The following is a 22202-nucleotide window of genomic DNA, read 5'->3' on the forward strand; positions in this document are numbered from 1 at the left end:
TTGCTTATAATTGTTTTAATGACTATTTTGTTGAGACGAGATGTTACAAATAAATATGGCACTTTAAAAAATTTTTTACATAGCAGTATTTGTCTTATTTTCCACAAACCGTGTTTATTTGTGAAATATATTAACATGAAGCATCATGTGTTTATTTATGACACCAAAAGTGACATTAAGACATCATTCCTGTTTGCCTTTGTCAGTCAGTACGTCTGTTTAGGCCCCTGCCTCTTCTTTGGAGCGACCCCTTGACCTACCATCACAATAAAGACAGTTCACAGGTGACGTCGCCGTCATGTCTCATACAAAGGTGAAGAGACACGTGACTTTCGGGTTACTTGTGTCTGTGTGTGTGTTGGGGGCCCCGACAGTGCTGACCTATCGTCCTTTCAGTGAGCAGTGCAGGGATGGCCCAGGTGAAAGTAACAGGGGAGGCTGTGAGAAACCACCAGGACTGTGTTGAGGTGTTCTCGGACATGGCGACTGTTAGCTCCACTGAAGGTAAGTTTAAAGATATCTCATTTAATGTAGTCTGTCTTTAGTTGATTCATTTTGAACAGGGGCATTCTGGTATTTTCCGATACAAGATTAGTATTTCATCCATAATAACTAATACTGTAGGCCTACATGAGTGTAACCAAAAAACACAACAGTTTGAATGAATATTATTATGTAATGATAACATTTACTACATGATGTTCAGCCAACAAACTAAACATTTCCCTTTAATCAAAGACATTTAAATTTGCATCTAATATTTGAATATTTCAACGAAAGGTTGCATGTTTTACCTCCTAAATCGATATATTCCAGACTAAGAACAATTTTTATTATTATTTTTTTTAAGTATGATGTTCTCAATGTCTAAAATTTTAAAAACATGTTCACACAACTGAGGGTTTATTTGCAATGTTTTATGGCCTTATAGAAATAATTGATAAACCTATATTAATTTTCCTGAGGGAACTCTCCTGAAGGAATCAATAAAGTACTATCTATCTATCTATCTATCTATCTATCTATCTATCTATCTATCTATCTATCTATCTATCTATTTAACAGTATTCAATATCAAATTGACGTTACAAGTGCAGATGGCAAAACAAGTATGTTGTATATTTAAAAGAAAAAGTGCAAAATATAATTTTAAACAATGAAATACTTATCTGGAAAAACTATATTATGTTCTAAAAATAAAGTTATAAAAAATGTTTTTAAAAAATAACAGCAAAAATTAGGGAAAAGGAGCAAAAATGTGTGATGTAGGGAGTGTTAGTTGAAATGTTGATGCTGATAACACATATCTGGCATGAAGACGTTTTTTTTATATATATAACTTCTCAGCATATTATTGGTTTTAGTCGTCGTACCTAAATATATCATACATATTACCAGCCAAAGAAACCACATTTTTCTTTTGAAGCATTGCTGTAGGTGTTATTTTATTTCATTTATTAATGGATATCATATGCTATACAGGTAAAAGCCAGTAAATTAGAATATTTTGAAAAACTTGATTTATTTCAGTAATTGCATTCAAAAGGTGTAACTTGTACATTATATTTATTCATTGCACACAGACTGATGCATTCAAATGTTTATTTCATTTAATTTTGATGATTTGAAGTGGCAACAAATGAAAATCCAAAATTCCGTGTGTCACAAAATTAGAATATTACTTAAGGCTAATACAAAAAAGGGATTTTTAGAAATGTTGGCCAACTGAAAAATATGAAAATGAAAAATATGAGCATGTAAAATACTCAATACTTGGTTGGAGCTCCTTTTGCCTCAATTACTGCGTTAATGCGGCGTGGCATGGAGTCGATGAGTTTCTGGCACTGCTCAGGTGTTATGAGAGCCCAGGTTGCTCTGATAGTGGCCTTCAACTCTTCTGCGTTTTTGGGTCTGGCATTCTGCATCTTCCTTTTCACAATACCCCACAGATTTTCTATGGGGCTAAGGTCAGGGGAGTTGGCGGGCCAATTTAGAACAGAAATACCATGGTCCGTAAACCAGGCACGGGTAGATTTTGCGCTGTGTGCAGGCGCCAAGTCCTGTTGGAACTTGAAATCTCCATCTCCATAGAGCAGGTCAGCAGCAGGAAGCATGAAGTGCTCTAAAACTTGCTGGTAGACGGCTGCGTTGATCCTGGATCTCAGGAAACAGAGTGGACCGACACCAGCAGATGACATGGCACCCCAAACCATCACTGATGGTGGAAACTTTACACTAGACTTCAGGCAACGTGGATCCTGTGCCTCTCCTGTCTTCCTCCAGACTTTGGGACCTCGATTTCCAAAGGAAATGCAAAATTTGCATGGTTGGGTGATGGTTTGGGGTGCCATGTCATCTGCTGGTGTCGGTCCACTCTGTTTCCTGAGATCCAGGGTCAACGCAGCCGTCTACCAGCAAGTTTTAGAGCACTTCATGCTTCCTGCTGCTGACCTGCTCTATGGAGATGGAGATTTCAAGTTCCAACAGGACTTGGCGCCTGCACACAGCGCAAAATCTACCCGTGCCTGGTTTACGGACCATGGTATTTCTGTTCTAAATTGGCCCGCCAACTCCCCTGACCTTAGCCCCATAGAAAATCTGTGGGGTATTGTGAAAAGGAAGATGCAGAATGCCAGACCCAAAAACGCAGAAGAGTTGAAGGACACTATCAGAGCAACCTGGGCTCTCATAACACCTGAGCAGTGCCAGAAACTCGTCGACTCCATGCCACGCCGCATTAACGCAGTAATTGAGGCAAAAGGAGCTCCAACCAAGTATTGAGTATTGTACATGCTCATATTTTTCATTTTCATACTTTTCAGTTGGCCAACATTTCTAAAAATCCCTTTTTTGTATTAGCCTTAAGTAATATTCTAATTTTGTGACACACGGAATTTTGGATTTTCATTTGTTGCCACTTCAAATCATCAAAATTAAATGAAATAAACATTTGAATGCATCAGTCTGTGTGCAATGAATAAATATAATGTACAAGTTACACCTTTTGAATGCAATTACTGAAATAAATCAAGTTTTTCAAAATATTCTAATTTACTGGCTTTTACCTGTATATAGCCTTGGCCACAATGACCCTTCTAATGCAAGGATTTACGTAAGTTACTAGAGTGCAAATATTCCAAAAAGAAAAAGGCACTTTATGAAAGCAATCATCAAATTGACGAAGGCCAGCAGAGTCGTGCACTTTGACAAATGAGTGACTTTGCTGCTAGTTGTGGTCATAATCTGCATCAAATCCCTCAGTTTCTGGTATCTCTTTCTCACGAGCTTGTGTGTGGAAACTAAATCTCTCTCGCTCTCAGGTTGCTTCGTGCCAGTGGGAACCATACAGTCCGTCTAATCCTTCTTTTATCGAAACAGTCGTAGGTGACCTTACGAGTTAAGTCAAGCTTTCTGCGAGATGGAAGCTGGGCTACACCACGACATCATGAAACAGGAGCTGAAGAATTGTCCTTAAAGTCAATGTCTGTGAAAAATCTCACTGTCTTTTTTCATCTCGAAAACAGAAATTGGAGATTTATCGTGTGCGACCTCCACGGCTGTAGGTGTCAGCCGACGGAGCAGAGCCTTTCAGTCTCCAACGAGGAGACGCCTGCGCACAACTTTCAGCCACAAGCAGCTGGAACATCTGGAGATGGCCTTTGGACAGAACCAGTATCCTGACATCTACTTCAGAGAGGAGCTGGCACGAATCACCAAGCTCAATGAAGCTCGCGTACAGGTATATATACACACACACATGCACGCACACACACACACACACACTCACACACACACACACACACACACACACACATATGTACGCACACACACATTCTTGTATTTGTTACCTTATTGAGACCTCCGAAAAATGCCTTCCTTTTTAGGACCACCATTTCTAGATATACAAAGATTTGTATATACAACAACGATAATATATACATACTATGCAACTATAAACATTTAGTTTTGTTTTTTTAATTTTTTTTAATGTTTTGTTTGCAATTGGTTTTTAATCTTCATTATTTACTTCAAGTTATTACAGTATGTCTCTATATACATATTTATTTATTTATTTTAAATTAATTTTGGCCTATGGGGGTGCATTTAAATTTCTTACACACACTTATTACATATGTTGGCCAGAGGGGGAGCACTTCAATTTTTTACACAAACTTGTTATTTCATATGTTGACCAGAGGGGGAGCACTTTTAAAACCGACACACAGTCAATTTGAAAAATCCCTCCTTTTTGGGACCACCTTAATTTTGATATAGTTCACCACCAGGGGTGCAAATGAGACATTCTCAATCAGATGCAATGGGTTTCCTTATTGGGACCATAATTTTGGTACAAGAGAACACACACACACACACACACACACACACACACACACACACACACACACATACACACTGACTAGAGATGTGCAAGTCATGAACGTGTTCTTCAAAACTTGCACGTTTTTTTCACTGATTTGGGACACATGTTAACTTGATCACTTACTCAGCTCTGCTACTGTTAGCTAAATAAAATTGGAGGCCAGGTTAACAAGCCACAAATTGCACAACTGTTAGTCTCATTGCATTTGCATTATAAAAGTGGAAAAAGCAAACGATCTGTTCCTTGCCTCATATATACTCTCCCGAACAATTTACTTGTGTGAGGTCGACTCACACTCACTTGTCGGGGGCTCGTGGGGGCTCGGTTGCTGGTTGGGTGGGGGCGGTCTTGTGTATCTGCGGGGAGTCTCTGGGCCCCTCAGGGCGGGACGTCATGTCTTTCATATATTAGCATTTTTCCCCCAGGGGAAACTGGGTAAAACACGGCACACGGACAAAGCTTAACCTATTTTACTATAACAATCTACAAGGTCTCTTTCTTCCCCTCCATTGATCTGCTTTCTTTTGTATTTCAAGTTATCATTACATATATGTATTGTTGCATTTGAAACAATTGTATTGTTGGTAACAGAGGTAAATATTGTTATTATTCATTATCAATAGTGTTTTTTCTATTGATATTGTTATTGCTCCATTTGTGGAGTAATAATATGTTAATTGTCATTTCTGTGTTATTAATATTTACTTCACTAGCTGCTTCTTTGCTCTCACTTCTACTATCATATTTGTACATATTGTATTCACTGATGCTGTTTTGTTGTTGTTGTTGTTTTTGTCTCTCTGTTTTATCCCCCTCTTGTCCCCGCAATTTCTCCCTCTGTCTTCCTTTTTCTCTCTTTCTATCTCCTCCTGCTCTGTACTGGCTGTGCCGAACATTAATATAAATCCATCTAATAAAGTCAAATACAAATAAGACAACAAGAGAAGTATCCCACACTTTTCTTTTTTAAAGTAAATCTGTACAGCAAATATGGGAATCTACATCAACAATATGATTGGCCCGAGTCGCTGGACAGGACAAAAAAAAAAGTTTTCACTGACTGGGTTGACAAAAACTGTTTCATTGTCTCGGTGGTACTCGACAAAGATTTAGTCGAGGTACAATGACACACGGGTTGCTTGATGAAGACAGGGATTTTACTGACTGAAGACTACTCGACAACGACGCAAGTTATCCTGACTCCTAGGTATTCGACGGAGACTCAAGTCTTACTGACTCACATGTTGACAAATACTCAAGATTCACTGACTAATGGGTTGCTCAATGAAGACTGGAATTTTCCTGACTCACAGGTATGCGACCTAGACTCAAATCTAGGTTGATAAATACTTACGTTTCACCGACTCATGGGCTGACAAACACTCGAGACACTCTCGACAAAGATTCAGTCGTGTTACAATACTCACGGGTTGCTTGATGAAGACAGGAATTTTACTGACTGAAGAGTATTGGACACAGACTCGAGTTTTGTGCTCACTGTTCACTGACTCACAAGTTAACAAAGACTCCAGTTTCACTGACTCACGGTTTGCTCAATGAAGAGATGAGTTTCACTGACTCACAGGTACTCGACTGAAATTTAAGTCTTACTGACTAATGTGTTGCCAAATACTCAAGTTTCATTGACTTACTGGTACTGGACAAATATTTGATCGTGTTTCACTGACTCACTGGTTGCTCAATGAAGATCACAGAGGACCCGTGTTAATAGTACACTGTCTGATGCTCGCTTATGCTCCACAGGATCACCCCAGGGACGGGTCATGTCCCCCCTGCTGTTTGTACTGTACACAAATGACTGTCAGAGCACACTTCAGTCAAGGTACATTATTAAGTTTGCCGACGACTCGGTCACAGTCAGCCTCCTGCAGGACAAAGAGTTAGACCACGGTCCTGTTCTGGAGAACTTCGTAAAATGGTGCGATGATTCGTACCTGGAGCTTAATGGCGATAAAACGAAGGAGATGTACATTGACTTTTGCCGTGATCCCCTGCCAAAGCACCCATTCTCATTAATGGCTCTGCTGTTGAGATAGTCCATGATTACAAGTATCTAGGCACAATTTTAGACAATAAATTGACCTTTGATGCCAACACTGACCATATTTGTAAGAAGGCCAATCAGAGGCTGTTTTTCTTGAGGATACTGAGGGGCTTTCAGGTTGATAGGACACTGATGAGGATGTTCTACTTATCTTGTATTTAATCTATTTTACTTCCTGGTTTGGTAACCTCAGTGTGGCCAATAAAAATAGATTGGGTGGTATAATCAAGGCGTGCCAAAAGACCATAGGCACTACCTTGAACCCCCTGAACCAGATCTATCAGGCCAGAGTCATCCAGAAGGCAAAAGCAATTCTGGTCAACCTTCAACACCCTCTCTTCTCAGAGTTTAGACTCTTACCCTCAGGATGCAGGTACGCCCCTACTAATAGAAAGGCCAAAAACAACAGATACATAAGATCCTTTGGTCCCTCAGCTGTTGCCTTTATAAATTAGCTTCTTAAACAAGCTTAGCTGCTATGCAGTCACTTTAGTGGGAAGCGACGTGTGATGATTAGTTTTTATTGTTTTACAAATGTTTTTAGTTTTTAGCTCAATGCTTTCATGATGGTTTGTATGTTGTATGTATTTTATGTATTTGTACCTTGTTTTTACTGTTGTACTTCGTTTTTACTGTTGCACTTTGTTTTTTTACTTTTGTACCTCGTTTTACTGTTGAACCTTGTTTTTTAATGACTACTACTGCAAACCAAATTGCCCCTGGGGGACAATAAAGATTTTCTAAGTCTAAGTCTAAGAGTTTCACTGACTCATGGGTACTCAACAAAGACTCAAATTTCACAGATACACGACATGACCAAGACTTGAGTTTCATTAACTCGATGAAGATGAAGACTCAGCGCAATTGCGAGTTTTTGCGCGAGCGATTTGCGATGGGTGCCTTGAGTGAATCAAGTGTTCTATTCCCTTTATTGAGTGACTCATATGAACTCAAGTCAGTAAAAGGAATCAAATCTCCAATTACCAACTGACTACAACACATTTGTTCTTTTGGTGATGTTTGCAAAATTTTTGTCTCAAACTGAGAGTGAATGTCTTCATTAAAGCAAAAAGTGCTTTACAAATAAAATTTTAGGGGTTGGATTAGTGTATTTATTACCTCTGCCAGGAGGTTATGTCTGTCTGTAAGCAATATAACTTAAAATATTATAAATAGATTTTCATGAACATTTCAGGAAATTTCCAAAATGGGATAAGCAACAACTAATTAGATTGTGCCGCTGATCTGAATCATTTCTACAACGTTATCTTACGTTTACATTTTGAGCTTCAACTTGTGTGTATGCTTGCGGCCCCGCCTCCACCCACAAAAACAAAACGAGTGGTGGACTCAACTCGGTTTCTTTGATTCCGCTCTAGATACTGTAGCTCAAAAAGTTATGGGCACATTTTGATTCAATTTTCAGGTACTGCCAGAAATTGCATAAGGAGCAAATGATAACATTTTGGGGGTGATCCGGCACTGTCTGGACTCAGGACATTTTTACTACTGGAAGTTAGGGTAATTTTTACGGAATTAGGTTCAGTTAGGCAAGTTTGAAACGATTTTTGTAGTAATTTATTACATGATATAATGTTTGAATTAGGTTAGTAAAATTGCAGGATGCCGTGAAAGAAGGGTAGAAAAAACAGTAGTGTGTAAAGACTGGATCTTAAGTGTTTCATATGAGCATCTTAAAAGAATACATTGTCCTCTCTCCTCTACCTGATTAACAATCTGGAATCTTCCTTTATGTGTCAACAGGTGTGGTTTCAGAACAGAAGAGCCAAGCAGCGTAAGCGTGAGCGGGCGTCCCAGAAAGCCCTTTCTCTGGGTGTTATACCAGGCCACAGGGCACTGCTGGGCAGCATGCACATCCCACCATCCATGGCTCGGCACTATTATGCTCAACCCCTAGCCACAGTTCTGCCTGCCGCCATGTTCCCCCACCACCCAACACCAGGCAGCCAGTACCCCTGTCCCTCTATGCCACCGCAGGTGACCCCTCAACATCAGCATGAGGAATGGTACAGCCCCCTGAGGAGCAACCTGACACCAACTATGTTCTCCCTGACCTCCATGCAGCCCCTGGACACCTCTCACTGGAGCTGAGCATCCACCAGTAACAAGATTGTTCACCAAACTATAGTTAGGCTGTCGAGTATTAACCAAAACCTCAGTCACATGTCCTTTCTCACATATTCATGTTCTTGGAGCACCTTTTTTATTATGAAAATATATTATAGTATATCAATAAGATATCAATGCAATTAATAGAAATTGCCCTTTGTGTAACAATGAAGTTTATGATGTCCATGTCCAAAAAAACTAATATCAACATTGAATCCAAAATTCTGTCTTTACAACGATAAAAACACACAGCTTTTGGTTACGTTGGTATGCCATTCCAAACGGTCCGATGGATATAGAACTGTACAAAAAAACATAACATTCCATTGGAAATGTTTAACTCCAATCGGCTCATCACTCATAGGAAGGGCCATAGAGGTTGGGTGTAGTGTGAGCTGGGCGGAAACCGAAGGCAAGGCACACGGTCCAATCATTGACTACATAAGCGAGCTCTTACGACGTGGAACGTCACTTCGCTGGGCGGGGGCCTCTGGAACCAGTTTTCTCGAGAGGGGATGGACTCTCTTCCACACTGGTTTTGCACGCAGTGAGAGGCGACGGGCTGCGGTGGCAATTCATGTTGCTCCCCGGCTCAAAGCCTGCACGTTGGAGTTCAACCCAGTGGATGAGAGGGTAGCTTTCCTCCGCCTATGGTTGGGGGGGCGCGTCCTGACTATTTGTGCTTACGCACCAAAAATCAGCTCAGAGTACCTGCCCTTTATGTACTGAATGAGTACTGAAGAGTGCACCCTCAGGTGATTCCCTTGTTCTGCTGGATGACTTCAACGCTCATATTGGCAAAGACAGTGAAACCTGGAGAGGCGTGATTGGGAAGGACGGGCGCCCGGATCTGAAGTATTTTGTTATTGGACTTTTTTGCTCGTCACAGATTGTCCATAACAAACACAATGTTCAAACATAAGGGTGTCCATATATGCACTTGGCACCAGGACACCCTAGGCCGCAGTTACATGATTGACTTTGTAGTTGTCTCATCAGATTTGCGGTCTCATGTTTTGGACACTCGGGTGAAATGAGGGGCCGAGCTTCGAAGTGATTCTGGACCACCATTCGCCGCCTCAGGAGAGGGAAGCAGTGCACTGTCAACACCATGTATGGTGAGGATGGTGTGCTGCTGACCTCGACTGCGGATGATGTGAACCGGAGGAAGGAATACTTCGAAGATCTTCTCAATCCCACCAACACGTCTCCCTATGAGGAAGCAGTGCCTGGGGAATCTGTGGTGGACTCTCCTATTTCTGGGGCTGAGGTTGCCGAGGTAGTTAAAAAGCTCCTCGGTGGTAAGGCCCGGGGGGTGGATGAGATCCGCCCAGAGTTCCTTAAGGCTCTGGATGCTGTCTTGGTTGACAAGACTCTGCAACATTGCGTGGACATTGAGGGCTGCACCTCTGAATTGGCAGACCAGGGTGGTAGTACCTCTCTTTAAGAAGGCAAACCGGAGTGTGTGTTCCAACTATCGTGGGATCACACTCCTCAGCCTTTCCGGTAAGGTCTATTCAGGTGTACTGGAGAGGAGGCTACGCTGATTAGTCGAACCACGGATTCTAGAAGAGCAGTGTGGTTTTCGTCCTGGTGGTGGAAATATGAACAAGCTCTATACTCTCGGCAGGGTCCTGGAGGGTGCATTCGACTTTGCCCAACCAGTCTACATGTGCTTTGTGGACTTAGATAAAGGCATTCGACTGTGTCCCTCGGGAAGTCCTGTGGGGAGTGCTCAGAGAGTATGGGGTGTCGGACTGTCTGATTGTGGCGGTCCGATCCCTGTACGATCGGTGTCAGAGCTTGGTCCGCATTGCCGGCAGTAAGTCGGACCCATTTTCAGTGAGGGTTGGACTCCTCCAGGGCTGCCCTTTGTCACCGATTCTGTTCATAACTTTTATGGACAGAATTTCTAGGCGCAGTCAGGGCGTTGAGAGCATCCGGTTTGGTGGCTGCAGGATTAGGTCTCTGCTTTTTGCAGATGTTGTGGTCCTGATGGCTTTATCTGGCCGGGATCTTCAGCTGTCACTGGATTGGTTCACAGTCCAGTGTGAAGTGACTGGGATGAGAATCAGCAGCTCCAAATTCGAGTCCATGGTTCTTGTCCGGAAAAGGGTGGAGTCCATCTCTGGGTTGGGGAAGAGCTCTTGTCCCAAATGGAGGAGTTCAAGTACCTCGGAGTCTTGTTCACAAGTGAGAGAAGAGTGGATCGTGAAGACGCAGTGCAGCGTCTTCAGTAATGCAGACACTGTATCGATCCATTGTGGTAAAGAAGGAACTGAGCCGGAAGACAAAACTCTCAATTTACCGGTCAATCTACATTCTCATCCTCACCTATGAGCTTTGGGTTATGACTGAAAGCGGCCAAAATGAGTTTCCTCCATTGGGTGGCGGGGCTCTCCCTTAGAGATAGGGTCAGACGCTCTGTCATTCGGGAGGAGCTCAAAGTAAAGCCGCTGCTCCTCCACAATGAGAGGAGCCAGACGAGGTGGTTCGGGCATCTGGTCAGGATGCCACCCGAACGCCTCCCTGGTGAGATGCTTTGGGAACGTCCGTCCGGTAGGAGGCTACGTGGAAGACCCAGGACACGTTAGGAAGACTATGTCTCTGAAAAATGGATGGGCGGAAGGGTGGGTGGATTCCTCGATTCCTTGGGATATGGAACTAAAATTGTCTCACATCAACTTATATATATCAATATGATATTAATACAGTACATGTGCATATATTAATAAATATACAAATAAAAATGTGATATACAAATAAATAAATAATTTGTATAAATAAACGCGTATTTGTAAATATATTTTTGAGATAAATACATACAAATAACATTTATAAACATAAAAATGTGACATACAAATAATGGTTGTTCAGGGGAGTGTGTAGGTCACATTTATTTGTGCATCTGGTTTGTGGGAGGAATGTCTCATCGACACAAAAGCAAAAAAGCAATCCACATATGCAAATTCAATACAAATCCAAATACAAAATCAAGCATATTTATATTCGAATCTCAAAAATATATTTATAAATACACGTTTATTTATACACATTTTTGATTTGTTTGTATGTCACATTTTTATATGTATACATTTTATTTGTATATATTTTCAAATCTCAAAAATATATTTACAAATACGAGTTTATTTATACAAATTATTTATTTATTTGTATATCACATTTGTATTTGTTTTTTTATATTTATTAATATATGCATATGCATTAATATCATATTGATATATATAAGTTGATGTGAGACAATTCTACTTCCATAGTGGGATGATTAGCAAGCAAACAGACCTGCTTTTTGAAGCAAACTTTTGGGGAAGATGTAATCCAAAGCAGAATCACATGAAAAGTGGGGCATATGAAAAAGTTTGTCACAAGTTGCAATGATGAATGACTGTACTGCATCATACTAAGCCCTGCTTTTAACATGTTGGTTACAATTAATGTAGTGCAGTTCTGCAATCACAGAAGTATTCATTAAACATTGCAATAGTGTTGTTGTTTTTTACTGTTTTTATGCATTTCTAACTTGTGTTTTGTATATAGCATGTTCTGTACTTTTTAATCTTTTACCTTTCTGTTTTAATTTGTACAGCACTTTGGGGCAGTAGTCTTGTTTAAAAATTGGGCTATATAAATATGTAATCCTTGACGTAGTTATTGTAGTTTGCAATGATGTGGAACTGTTCTGCATTCTGTTGAGCTGTTTCTAATTTGTTTGAGCAGGTTAGCAACATGAAAGGAAATGAGAACAAATACTGTAACAGTTAAATTATGACACATTTTGAATACAGTTCTGTACAGGCTGGGTTGGACATTTGATGTCACATGATTAAAAAAAACTAAATAGCAATGCTTATTTTGTCTTACTTTACAATAATGTGCCACAGCCTTAATGGTTACTTCTTAGCAGTAATGGTATACAATAAAGAAACAATAAACGTCAAAGTCGGCTGATTATAGATTTTAATAGTTCAGATTTTCATAAATATTTTCATTCAACAAGACAAACTGAAGAATCAACACAAGACACACACACACATATATATATATATATATATATATATATATATATATAGACTTCATCTTTAATAAACTATACTATAGACTTCATCTTTAATAAACTGTACATTATCAAAAATCGCAGATGGACAAAAATGGCAGCTGACATCCACAAATGTGTTGAGGTGTTTCACTGGGAATACCAAGTAAGCTTAGTAAGAGTACGTTTTATGAGCTTGTACACAAACTAGCGCACTTCTCGTTGATCTCATTCAGTGATAAAGAGGCAGCATTTCACAGAATGGCACTGCGATACATTCACAATGTAATGATACATTCATGACAAGTAACTGCTGGATGCACACTGTTACATTCCAGATAAGTAGCAGTTGGATGCACAGTATTTGGCTCAGATGTCTAGATATCGTCATCCGGATACAACGTTCAGGCAGATTTGCATTTAGTTTTTTTGTTTTTTTTAAGTATCACACTTTTGGTTTGAGTTGTAATCCAGCTGTGGCTCAGTGCATTTTTAGCTTGGGAATATACTACTAAATGTGATTTGAATGAAGTGGCCCCTTTAAAAGGCACTATTGTAGGAATTTACAATCATTAATAGTGCAGACATGTCGCCCACAGGGTAATGTTTGATGTTGTGTTTTGCTATGAATTATCTCGCTTGCTGCTGCAAGATGGCAAAGACAACTCGACTGATTCCTGGAAAAGAAAATGATGTTTTAAACAAGTGGCCACTCTGAAGGCTGTGCAGGTTCCATTTTGCTGTGTTGTGGGCAGCATTGTGTAAGGTGATGTGTTATTCCAGTGATTTGGCAAACTCGGCGTAGTCTATGTAACCATCATTGTTTAAATCATCGTCCCTCAGAACGTCGTCGATTAGATTCATTAGATCTTCCTCGCGCATCGGCTGGCTGTTTTCTCCTTTTTCCTAAATAAAGGAAAAGAAAGGAAAGTAACTGAGTACTCGGGTAGAAAACAAGTCATAGTAGTAATGTTCCAAAACCTTTTAAAACAGCCGTATATCTGGCAAATGTAACCTCATATTGCTTTTACAGTAAAATAGGGCTAAATGATTTTGGCCACAAATAAAACCTCAAAACTACAGAAGGCAACAAGAGGAATGGGGGTTGCTGATGTCATCTTGTGATTTTTTTAATGAAATAGAATAATAAAAAAGAAAGAAAAAGTTATACATAGTGTATTTTCCGGACCTATATTTTATATACCTACATTGGTATATAAGTTGCTAACACTGAAACACTAAAAAATATTTTCCCATATAATATAGCAGCACTGAACTCTAAGCCGCAGATGTATACTTTGTGAAATGAGTTATCTCCACAGTAAGATTTTGTAAATGTTTATTAATTCTTAATTGTTTCCAAACGGTGCCTGTAACACAGCAGTAAAACGATTAATCAAACAAAACACAAGTCATCGTCATGGACCCATTAGCTGCGGAAGTTAACTCTCCAATCGGCTAAACAGACTCAATGACTCCACGGTTACGTTTTGGTGAATTTGTGAAATTTGTGAAAGGAATTTGTGGAACTGAAACAATACAAAAAGAATACCATTCTAAGTTAATAATGCTAACACAGACACTCGTAAACGTGTTAGCATATTAGCTAATGCTAACGACGCTAGCTTCATTACGTTACAATAGCACATAAAAATATGCATGAAAACACTCCTACCCACGTCACATATGGCAGTGGTCCCCAACCACTGGGCCGCGGCCCGGTAACGGTCCGTGGATCGATTGGTACGGGGCCGCACAAGAATAAAAAAATAAAAAATAAAAAAAAGTTTTTAAGTTTTTTTTTATTAAATCAACATAAAAAACACAAGATACACTTACAATTAGTGCACCAACCATTCGCACAAAAGGGTTGTTTCTTTCTGTTATTAATATTTCTGGTTCCTACATTATATATCAATATAGATCAATATAGTCTGCAGGGATACAGTCCGTAAGCACACGATTGTATTTTTTTATGCCAAAAAAAAAAAAAGTAATTAAAATCTTTCATCAATTTTTAATCAGAAGGATTCAATCTCTCTCCTGTGCTATTTTGAAGCCGACACGACAAACGCGCTCAGAGGAGATAATGTTTAAAAAAAGGTGACTGTTTTGACCCAACTTTTGTTTTGAAGGGGGAATTGCAAACTTCCTGTTGATTTTTGCTGAGGGTTGTCAATATATGAAATATAGGACTAAGTGAGACCTACATAGAGGTTTTTGTTTCATGTCTCTACGAAATTCCTACTGGGAGTTACAGGCAGTTTTGTCTGTGTTTTCTTCCTAGGGGGCGCTAGAGCGCAATTTTGAGTTTTGGGGTTTGGTTTTTTGATTAGATCGCAATTTTTGCCAGTCCTGATGTGTGTGTCTAATTTGGTGAGTTTTGAAGCATGTGAAGAGGGTCAAATTACAGCTCAAAGAGGCAAAGGTGACTGTTTTTACTAAACTTTTGTTTTAAAGGGGGAATTGCAAACTTCCTGTTGATTTTTTCTGGGGGATGTCAATGTATGAAATCTAGGTCTAAGTCATGTCTCCACGACATTCCTACTGGAAGTAATAGGCAATTTTGTCTGTGTTTTCTTCCAAGGGGGCGCTAGAGCGCAATTTTGAGTTTTGGGGTTTGGTTTTTTGATTAGATCGCAATTTTCCCCAGTCCTGATGTGTGTGTCCAATTTGGTGAGTTTTGAAGCATGCTAAGGGGGTCAAATTACAGCTCAAAGAGGCGGCGGTATAATAATAAAGAAAGAATAAAACGCTAGAAATTCAATAGGGTCCTCTGTCCCCAAGGGACATTCGGTCCCTAATAAATAAAGAATAGTGAACAACAGGCTTAATAAGTGTACGTTATATGACGCATAAATAACCAACTGAGAAAGTGCCTGGTATGTTAACATAACATATTATGGTAAGAGTCATTCAAATAACTATAACATATAGAACATGCTATACGTTTACCAAACAATCTGTCACTCCTAATCGCTAAATCCCATGAAATCTTATACGTCTAGTCTCTTACGTGAATGAGCTAAATAATATTATTTGATATTTTACGGTAATGTGTTAATAATTTCACACATAAGTCGCTCCTGAGTATAAGTCGCACCCCCGGCCAAACTATGAAAAAAACTGCGACTTATAGTCCGAAAAATACGGTATCTTGAAAAATAGCTTAATAGTGAGGTTTTCGAGAATTATGGACCTATCAAACATGTTTCACTTTTGAAAATGAGATAAACTGAATATGGTGTGGGGGTGGGGTGTAATGCAATGAATGAAAAAATTAAAAATATTACCGTATTTTCCGCACTATTAGCCGCACCTAAAAACCACAAATTTTCTCAAAAGCTGACAGTGCGGCTTATAACCCGGTGCACTTTATATATGGATTAATATTAAGATTCATTTTCATAAAGTTTAGGTCTCGCAACTACGGTAAACAGCCGCCATCTTTTTTCCCCGTAGAAGAGGAAGCGCTTCTTCTTCTACAGTAAGCAACCGCCAAGGTAAGCACCCGCCCCCATAGAAGAGGAAGCGCTTCTTCTTCTACTGTAAGCAACCACCAAGGTAAGCACCCGCCCCCGTAGAAGAAGAAGCGCGCGGATATTACGTTTCATTTCATTTGTGTGTTTACATCTGTAAAGACCACAAAATGGCTCCTATTAAGAGACACGCGTACAACGCAGAATTCAAACTCAAGGCAATAAGTCACGCAGTAGAACACGAAAATAGAGCAGCAACGAGAGAATTAAACATAAATGAATCAATGGTGCGTAGGTAGAGGAAGCAACAAGATGACCTGCGCCACTAAGACAGGGAGACAGCGCCGGACGACATACGCCAACATCTGCCAGTGGATTGTAAATGCCTGGGCGGATATATCGGTCTCAACTGTGGTCCGAGCTTTCCGGAAGGCAGGATTCACGGAACTGCTGGACAACAACAGCGACATTGACTCTGATGACTTCGACGAGACGTAGCCGGCCATTTTGGATGCCGTATTCGCCCAACTTTTTAATTCAGACACTGAAGAAGAATTCAAGGGATTTATGGATGAGGAATAATTTCAGAAAGTGAGCTTTAAATGTTTATTTTGTGTGTTGTGTGACATTAACGTTCGAGCAACGTTGAGTTATTGATGTTGCTATTGCTCTGCACTAATTTGAGTGTTACTATTTTTGTGATTGCACATTTGCACATTACATTTTGGGGGTGAACAAAGTTGTTAGAACGCTGGTTTGTAATATATTATTAAAGTTTGACTGACCTATCTGACTGTTTTTTTTACATTCCCTTTAGCGCAGCGTAGGCGCGGCTTATAACCCGGGGCGGCTTATTGGTGAACAAAGTTTTGAAATATGCCATTCATTGAAGGTGCGGCTAATAACCCGGGGCGGCTTATAGTGCGGAAAATACGGTATGTTACTCTATAAACCGGCACTGTCACTCAAGAAATTCAACAATGGGAGGAACATTCAAATTAGAGCATGTTCAAGAATTCCATGGTCTTCAAGAGTTAGTAAGTAGCAAATGTTCACATGCACTTCTGGTCTCACCTCAAGAAGAGCAAATGCACAGAGCACAGATTTTTACCTCTCTGTGGACATGCGTAATAGCTGTAGCTAACTCCAGTCCATCCAACAGGTTGTTGCCGTCATAATCGTGCATCTTGAAATAGTGCAGCTGAAGCTCCTGGGGCGACATTTCTTTCTCTGGTTTGTCAATGACACCCTCCAAATGCTCCATTATGTGGCTGCAAAACAAGAGAGAGGAGTTCACACTGCTCCTGTCTGCTCAAAGTTCATCAGAAAACAGTCTCAATAGTTCATCCACATGACGGTTACGCAGGCATCGCTCACTCTTTATCTTGGACCGCCGCTTTGTCAAAGCGACCGTGACTCGATAAGGTGGCACCACTCTCAACCACAGGCGGCTGTCTCTGGACATGGTCCCCGTGACAGTGGACACACAGCAGGCAGGAGGACAGGAAGAGGAGGAGACCACATCTGCTGCTTCTCATCGTGCTGCAAGGCAAAAGGACACACATAAAGCAAAGTTACGCGAAAAATTAATGCACTGCTGCCTTCTGCTTAGTATTATATTCTATCATATTTTACCAGACTGTGGTACGTGTACCACTAGTGGTATGCCAAATAATCACTTGATTCAAGTAGAGTATTTTATTTTCGTAAAATCAAACACAGTGTTACTCTTCAAACTATGTGTAATGTAACATTGGCCAAAAATATTAAATATACTTGTAAAATGCAACCTCTGCCTTGTTTTTATTGAACTCTTAGGTCTACTATGCTACTGTTTTTTTAATGTTGGTTACCGTATTTTTCGGAGTATAAGTCGCATTTTTTGGAGAAATTTTGATAAAACCCAACACCAAGAATATACATTTGAAAGGCAATTTAAAATAAATAAAGAATAGTGAACAACAGGCTGAATAAGTGTACGTTATATGAGGCATAAATAACCAACTGAGAACGTGCCTGGTATGTTAACGTAACATATTATGGTAAGAGTCATTCAAATAACTATAACATATAGAACATGCTATACATTTACCAAACAATCTGTCACTCCTAATCGCTAAATCCCATGAAATCTTATACGTCTAGTCTCTTACGTGAATGAGCTAAATAATATTATTTGATATTTTACGGTAATGTGTTAACAATTTCACACATAAGTCACTATGAGGCCAAACTATGAAAAAAACTGTGACTTATAGTCCGAAAAATACGGTATTATGGTAGTATTTGGAGAGCCATGTTTCTTCTGAGGTAAAAAAAAAAAAAACACTTTGAAAATCACTGTATTATATTATGACAAATGAACAACACGCAAGTGGAATGTTTAGGTTAGATCAATGCTTCTCAATTATTTTAAGTTCCAACCTTTCTCCTCTCTCCCATGCACACAAACCACAACGACATCCTCGACATGACATTGTGCCCCTTTTAACATTGGAGAAAACAAAAAGTGGATCAACCGACAGCGAATAATAACTTCATTAAATAGTTTTTTAGTTGGTAACCAAAAAGATTACAAGTGCATCAATTTGTCTGACATTCAAAACATTTAATCCTTATTTAAACTATAACTATTTGATACTGAAAAATGTAATCAACTTAATAAATAATAAGCAAATTAAAATTTATCAGCAACATTAAAACTCGGGAGCACAATATGTTAAACACTTTAATCTACAAAGCCAAAAATAATTTGACAAATTGTGCTGATTTTTTTGTTTTTTATCAAAATTTGTAGTGCACAGGTTTTTAAATCATGATACTGATAAAGCATGTTTTCGGGGTCACGCGTGTACCCCCTGGCATCGCATCCCACCTGCCCCATTATTTGAGAAACTCTAGGTTAGATGCACAGAATATCATATGGAGGCAGCTTGAAAACATGTGAATAATCGTACCTGTGTACATAATCAATAGTGCTGAAAAACGTTATACGAATAATACATCTATGGGATGCTGACAATATTTTGCTATGCCAATCACACATAAACATACAGTCGTGGTCAAAAGTTTACATACACTTGTGAAGTACATAATGTCATGGCTGTCTTGAGTTTCCAATCATTTCTACAACTCTTATTTTATTGTGATAGAGTGATTGGAGCACATACTTGTTGGCCACAAAAACCATTCATGAAGTTTAGTTCTTTTATGAATTTATTATGGGTCTACTGAAAATGTGACCAAATCTGATGGGTCAAAAGTATACATACAGCAACATACATTATCAATTTTGGTGATGTAGAAAAGTTACAATCAAATCAAATTAGCTTCATGGCATGGCCTCTTAACTTCATGTGAGTGATTATGATTGTGTTGACTTCTCTGAGCCCATTTAAATAGGGCTCACGTGATGCAGTCATTAGACTCGGTTACAAACGCAACAATGGGCAAGTCAAAGGAACTCAGCACAGATCTGAAAAAACTAATCATTGACTTGAACAAGTCAGGAAAGTCACTTGGAGCCATTTCAAAGCAGCTTAAGGTCCCAAGAGCAACTGTGTAGATAATTGTTCGTAAGTATAAAGTGCATGGCACAGTTTTGTCACTGCCACGATCAAGAAGAAAACACAAGCAAATTGGTCAGGATTATCAGGAGTCAACCGAGAACTACCAAAAAGCAGGTCTGCAATGAATTGGAAGCTGCTGAAACACAAGTGTCTGTGTCCACAGTCAAGCGTGTTTTGCATTGCCATGGACTGAGAGGCTACCATGCAAGAAGGAAGCCCTTGCTCCAGAAGCGACACCTTAAGGTTCGTCTAAAGTTTGCTGCTGATCACATGGACAAAGATAAGAAATTCTGGAGGAAAGTTCTGTGGTCAGATGAAACAAAAATTGAGCTGTTTAGCCACAATACCCAGCAATATGTTTGGAGGAAAAAAAGGTGAGGCCTTTAATCCCAGGAACACCTAACCTACTGTCAAGCATGATGGTGGTAGTATTATGCTCTGGGCCTGTTTTGCTGCCAATGGAACTGGTGCTTTACAGAGAGTAAATGGGACAATGAAAAAGGAGGATTACCTCTAAATTCCTCAGGAAAACCTAAAATCATCAGCCCTGAGGTTGGGTCTTGGGCGCAGTTGGATGTTCCAACAGGACAATGACCCTAAACACACGTCAAAAGTGGTAAAGGAATGGCTAAATCAGGCTAGAATTAAGGTTTTAGAATGGCCTTCCCAAAGTCCTGACTTAAACATGTGGACAATGCTGAAGAAACAAGTCCATGTAAGAAAACCAACACATTTAGCTGACCTGCACCAATTTTGTCAAGAGGAGTGGTCAAAAATTCAACCAGAAGCTTGCCAGAAGCTTGTAGATGGTTACCAAAAGCGCCTTATTGCAGTGAAACTTGCCAAGGGACATGTAACCAAATATTAACATTGCTGTATGTATACTTTTGACCCAGCAAATTTGGTCACATTTTCAGTAGACCCATAATAATTTCATAAAGGAACCAAATTTCATGAATGTTTTTTGTGACAAACAAGTATGTGCTCCAGTCACTCTATCACAAAAAAAACAAGAGTTGTGGAAATTATTGGAAACTCAAGACAGCCATGACATTATGTTCTTTACAAGTGTATGTAAACTTTTGACCACGACTGTATCTAGGTGGAAAACCTGATGTCAATGAAAATTGTATTTAGGATAGCCCCTTACACGGGGGTCCGACACCAATACTGAACAACAAAAACCTACATTACAATGAAACAACAGCTAAAGCCACTGCACTACGTCCACATCACATCTGCTCACTCACATTTACATAAACCATTGCAATACATTACAATACAGTACAAGACAACGTCAACAGCAACTAAATACAATTTCAAAATCAGAAACAAACACAACTTGCTTGCAAGTGGGAAAATACATCTGATAATGATTTTTTTTAAATAAAAAAAAGAAGTAACGGACTTCAAAATGTTTCAGATTATTCCAATCGCCGCTTTGTGGCGTTATAGTCCACAGCTTGTTGATACACTACTCGCTAGCAAGGAGTTTACACTAGCATTGCGTCCAGTACCACTGGCTGATGAATGTATTGTATTATAATGGCATGAGTTTCAAACATTTGCATGGTTGTGGTGTAAATAATAAATGTATTCACCTGACTCTACGAGGATGGGTCTTGTTTCTCAGCTGTAGAGTGACAACGAACAGTCAAAGAAGAATTGACAGACCTCGACGCTTGCCGTATTTCCACAGTGACACGACATCGCATTGTGATTGGTCCAAATTGCCAAAGATGATGCAAGTGAAGCAAGAGAGTTACCTCAATCTTATTTTCGAATCTACGTTTGCTTTGTATCGCCTGTATGTCATGTTCGTCGAGTTATTAGCACATGGTTTATTTACTGGTTTATGCACAACTGTCGGTATTTTCTGTATGTAAAAACCTGGTATGCGTTCATTCTGAATATGTTGATTGAACTTGCAAGCACAATTATTTTAAAACGACGGTACCTAACGTACTTAAGTTACAGTATCCAAACCAAAAATTATATAAAAAAAAGTAAACCATGTTGCCATTAGTGGTTTAAAATAATATTTTTAAATGTATATATGTTTCACAATTACTAATTATATTGGAAATATATTGATCATCGGCCGAATAGAAGGGTTGGCGTTCAGACTGTCATTCATGGCTGTCTCATACGCACAGAGGCGCTCCTGGCGAGAGTTGCGCCCTGGGTAAACCATCCCTTGACGCCCCCATCCAAAAAATAAGACTTATCCCCAAACCCTGCCACCAACACAACAATATGTGTTTATTATGTGTATTATTTTATTATGTTATTATTTTATTATATAATCTTATATGCTAATGGTAAGAAGAACAGAAAAACTATAAATGAAATAGAGTATTTATTTCTTTATTTACAGATAGACATTGTTTTGTATTTCATTATTGTTTATTTTGTTAATATCAGAGTCCGTTCTGCAAAAAGGTCATCCCTAGAGGCACACAGCTTATGGACAGGGACCCACAGTTAAAATATACAGTACATCATCGTATAAGATACAAAATAC

General features: G+C 39.4%; 2 protein-coding genes across 2 annotated transcripts; one reads left to right on the top strand and one right to left on the bottom strand.

Annotated features, from left to right (window-relative positions):
- The first annotated feature begins 410 nt into the window (after window positions 1-410).
- Window positions 411-8558, top strand: prop1 (PROP paired-like homeobox 1). The gene is made up of 3 exons (XM_061962963.2): window positions 411-504; window positions 3525-3739; window positions 8211-8558. Exons 1-3 carry the CDS (start codon window positions 411-413, stop codon window positions 8556-8558), a joined length of 657 nt encoding a protein of 218 aa, XP_061818947.1.
- A 4764-nt stretch (window positions 8559-13322) lies between these two features.
- On the bottom strand, window positions 13323-21404 carry mcfd2 (multiple coagulation factor deficiency 2, ER cargo receptor complex subunit). Its single transcript, XM_061962928.2, has 4 exons — window positions 21280-21404; window positions 17487-17651; window positions 17221-17380; window positions 13323-13536 (listed from the first exon to the last, which is right to left on the bottom strand). Exons 2-4 carry the CDS (start codon window positions 17645-17647, stop codon window positions 13405-13407), a joined length of 453 nt encoding a protein of 150 aa, XP_061818912.1. The 5' UTR covers window positions 17648-17651; window positions 21280-21404; the 3' UTR covers window positions 13323-13404.
- Window positions 21405-22202: the final 798 nt, after the last annotated feature.

This window comes from Nerophis lumbriciformis, linkage group LG02 (genome assembly GCF_033978685.3).
Source record: "Nerophis lumbriciformis linkage group LG02, RoL_Nlum_v2.1, whole genome shotgun sequence".
Taxonomy (NCBI): domain Eukaryota; kingdom Metazoa; phylum Chordata; class Actinopteri; order Syngnathiformes; family Syngnathidae; genus Nerophis; species Nerophis lumbriciformis.

Excerpts from the sequence above, each read along its gene's own strand:
- prop1 (XM_061962963.2), top strand. The coding sequence starts at position 411 with ATGGCCCAGGTGAAAGTAACAGGGGAGGCTGTGAGAAACCACCAGGAC. Across the intron at positions 505-3,524 it reads GACTGTTAGCTCCACTGAAG|AAATTGGAGATTTATCGTGT; the intron begins GTAAGTTTAAAG and ends TCTCGAAAACAG. Across the intron at positions 3,740-8,210 it reads TCAATGAAGCTCGCGTACAG|GTGTGGTTTCAGAACAGAAG; the intron begins GTATATATACAC and ends ATGTGTCAACAG.
- mcfd2 (XM_061962928.2), bottom strand. The coding sequence starts at position 17,647 with ATGAGAAGCAGCAGATGTGGTCTCCTCCTCTTCCTGTCCTCCTGCCTG. Across the intron at positions 17,381-17,486 it reads GCGGCGGTCCAAGATAAAGA|CCACATAATGGAGCATTTGG; the intron begins GTGAGCGATGCC and ends CTTGTTTTGCAG. Across the intron at positions 13,537-17,220 it reads TTACGCATGTCCACAGAGAG|GAAAAAGGAGAAAACAGCCA; the intron begins GTAAAAATCTGT and ends TCCTTTATTTAG.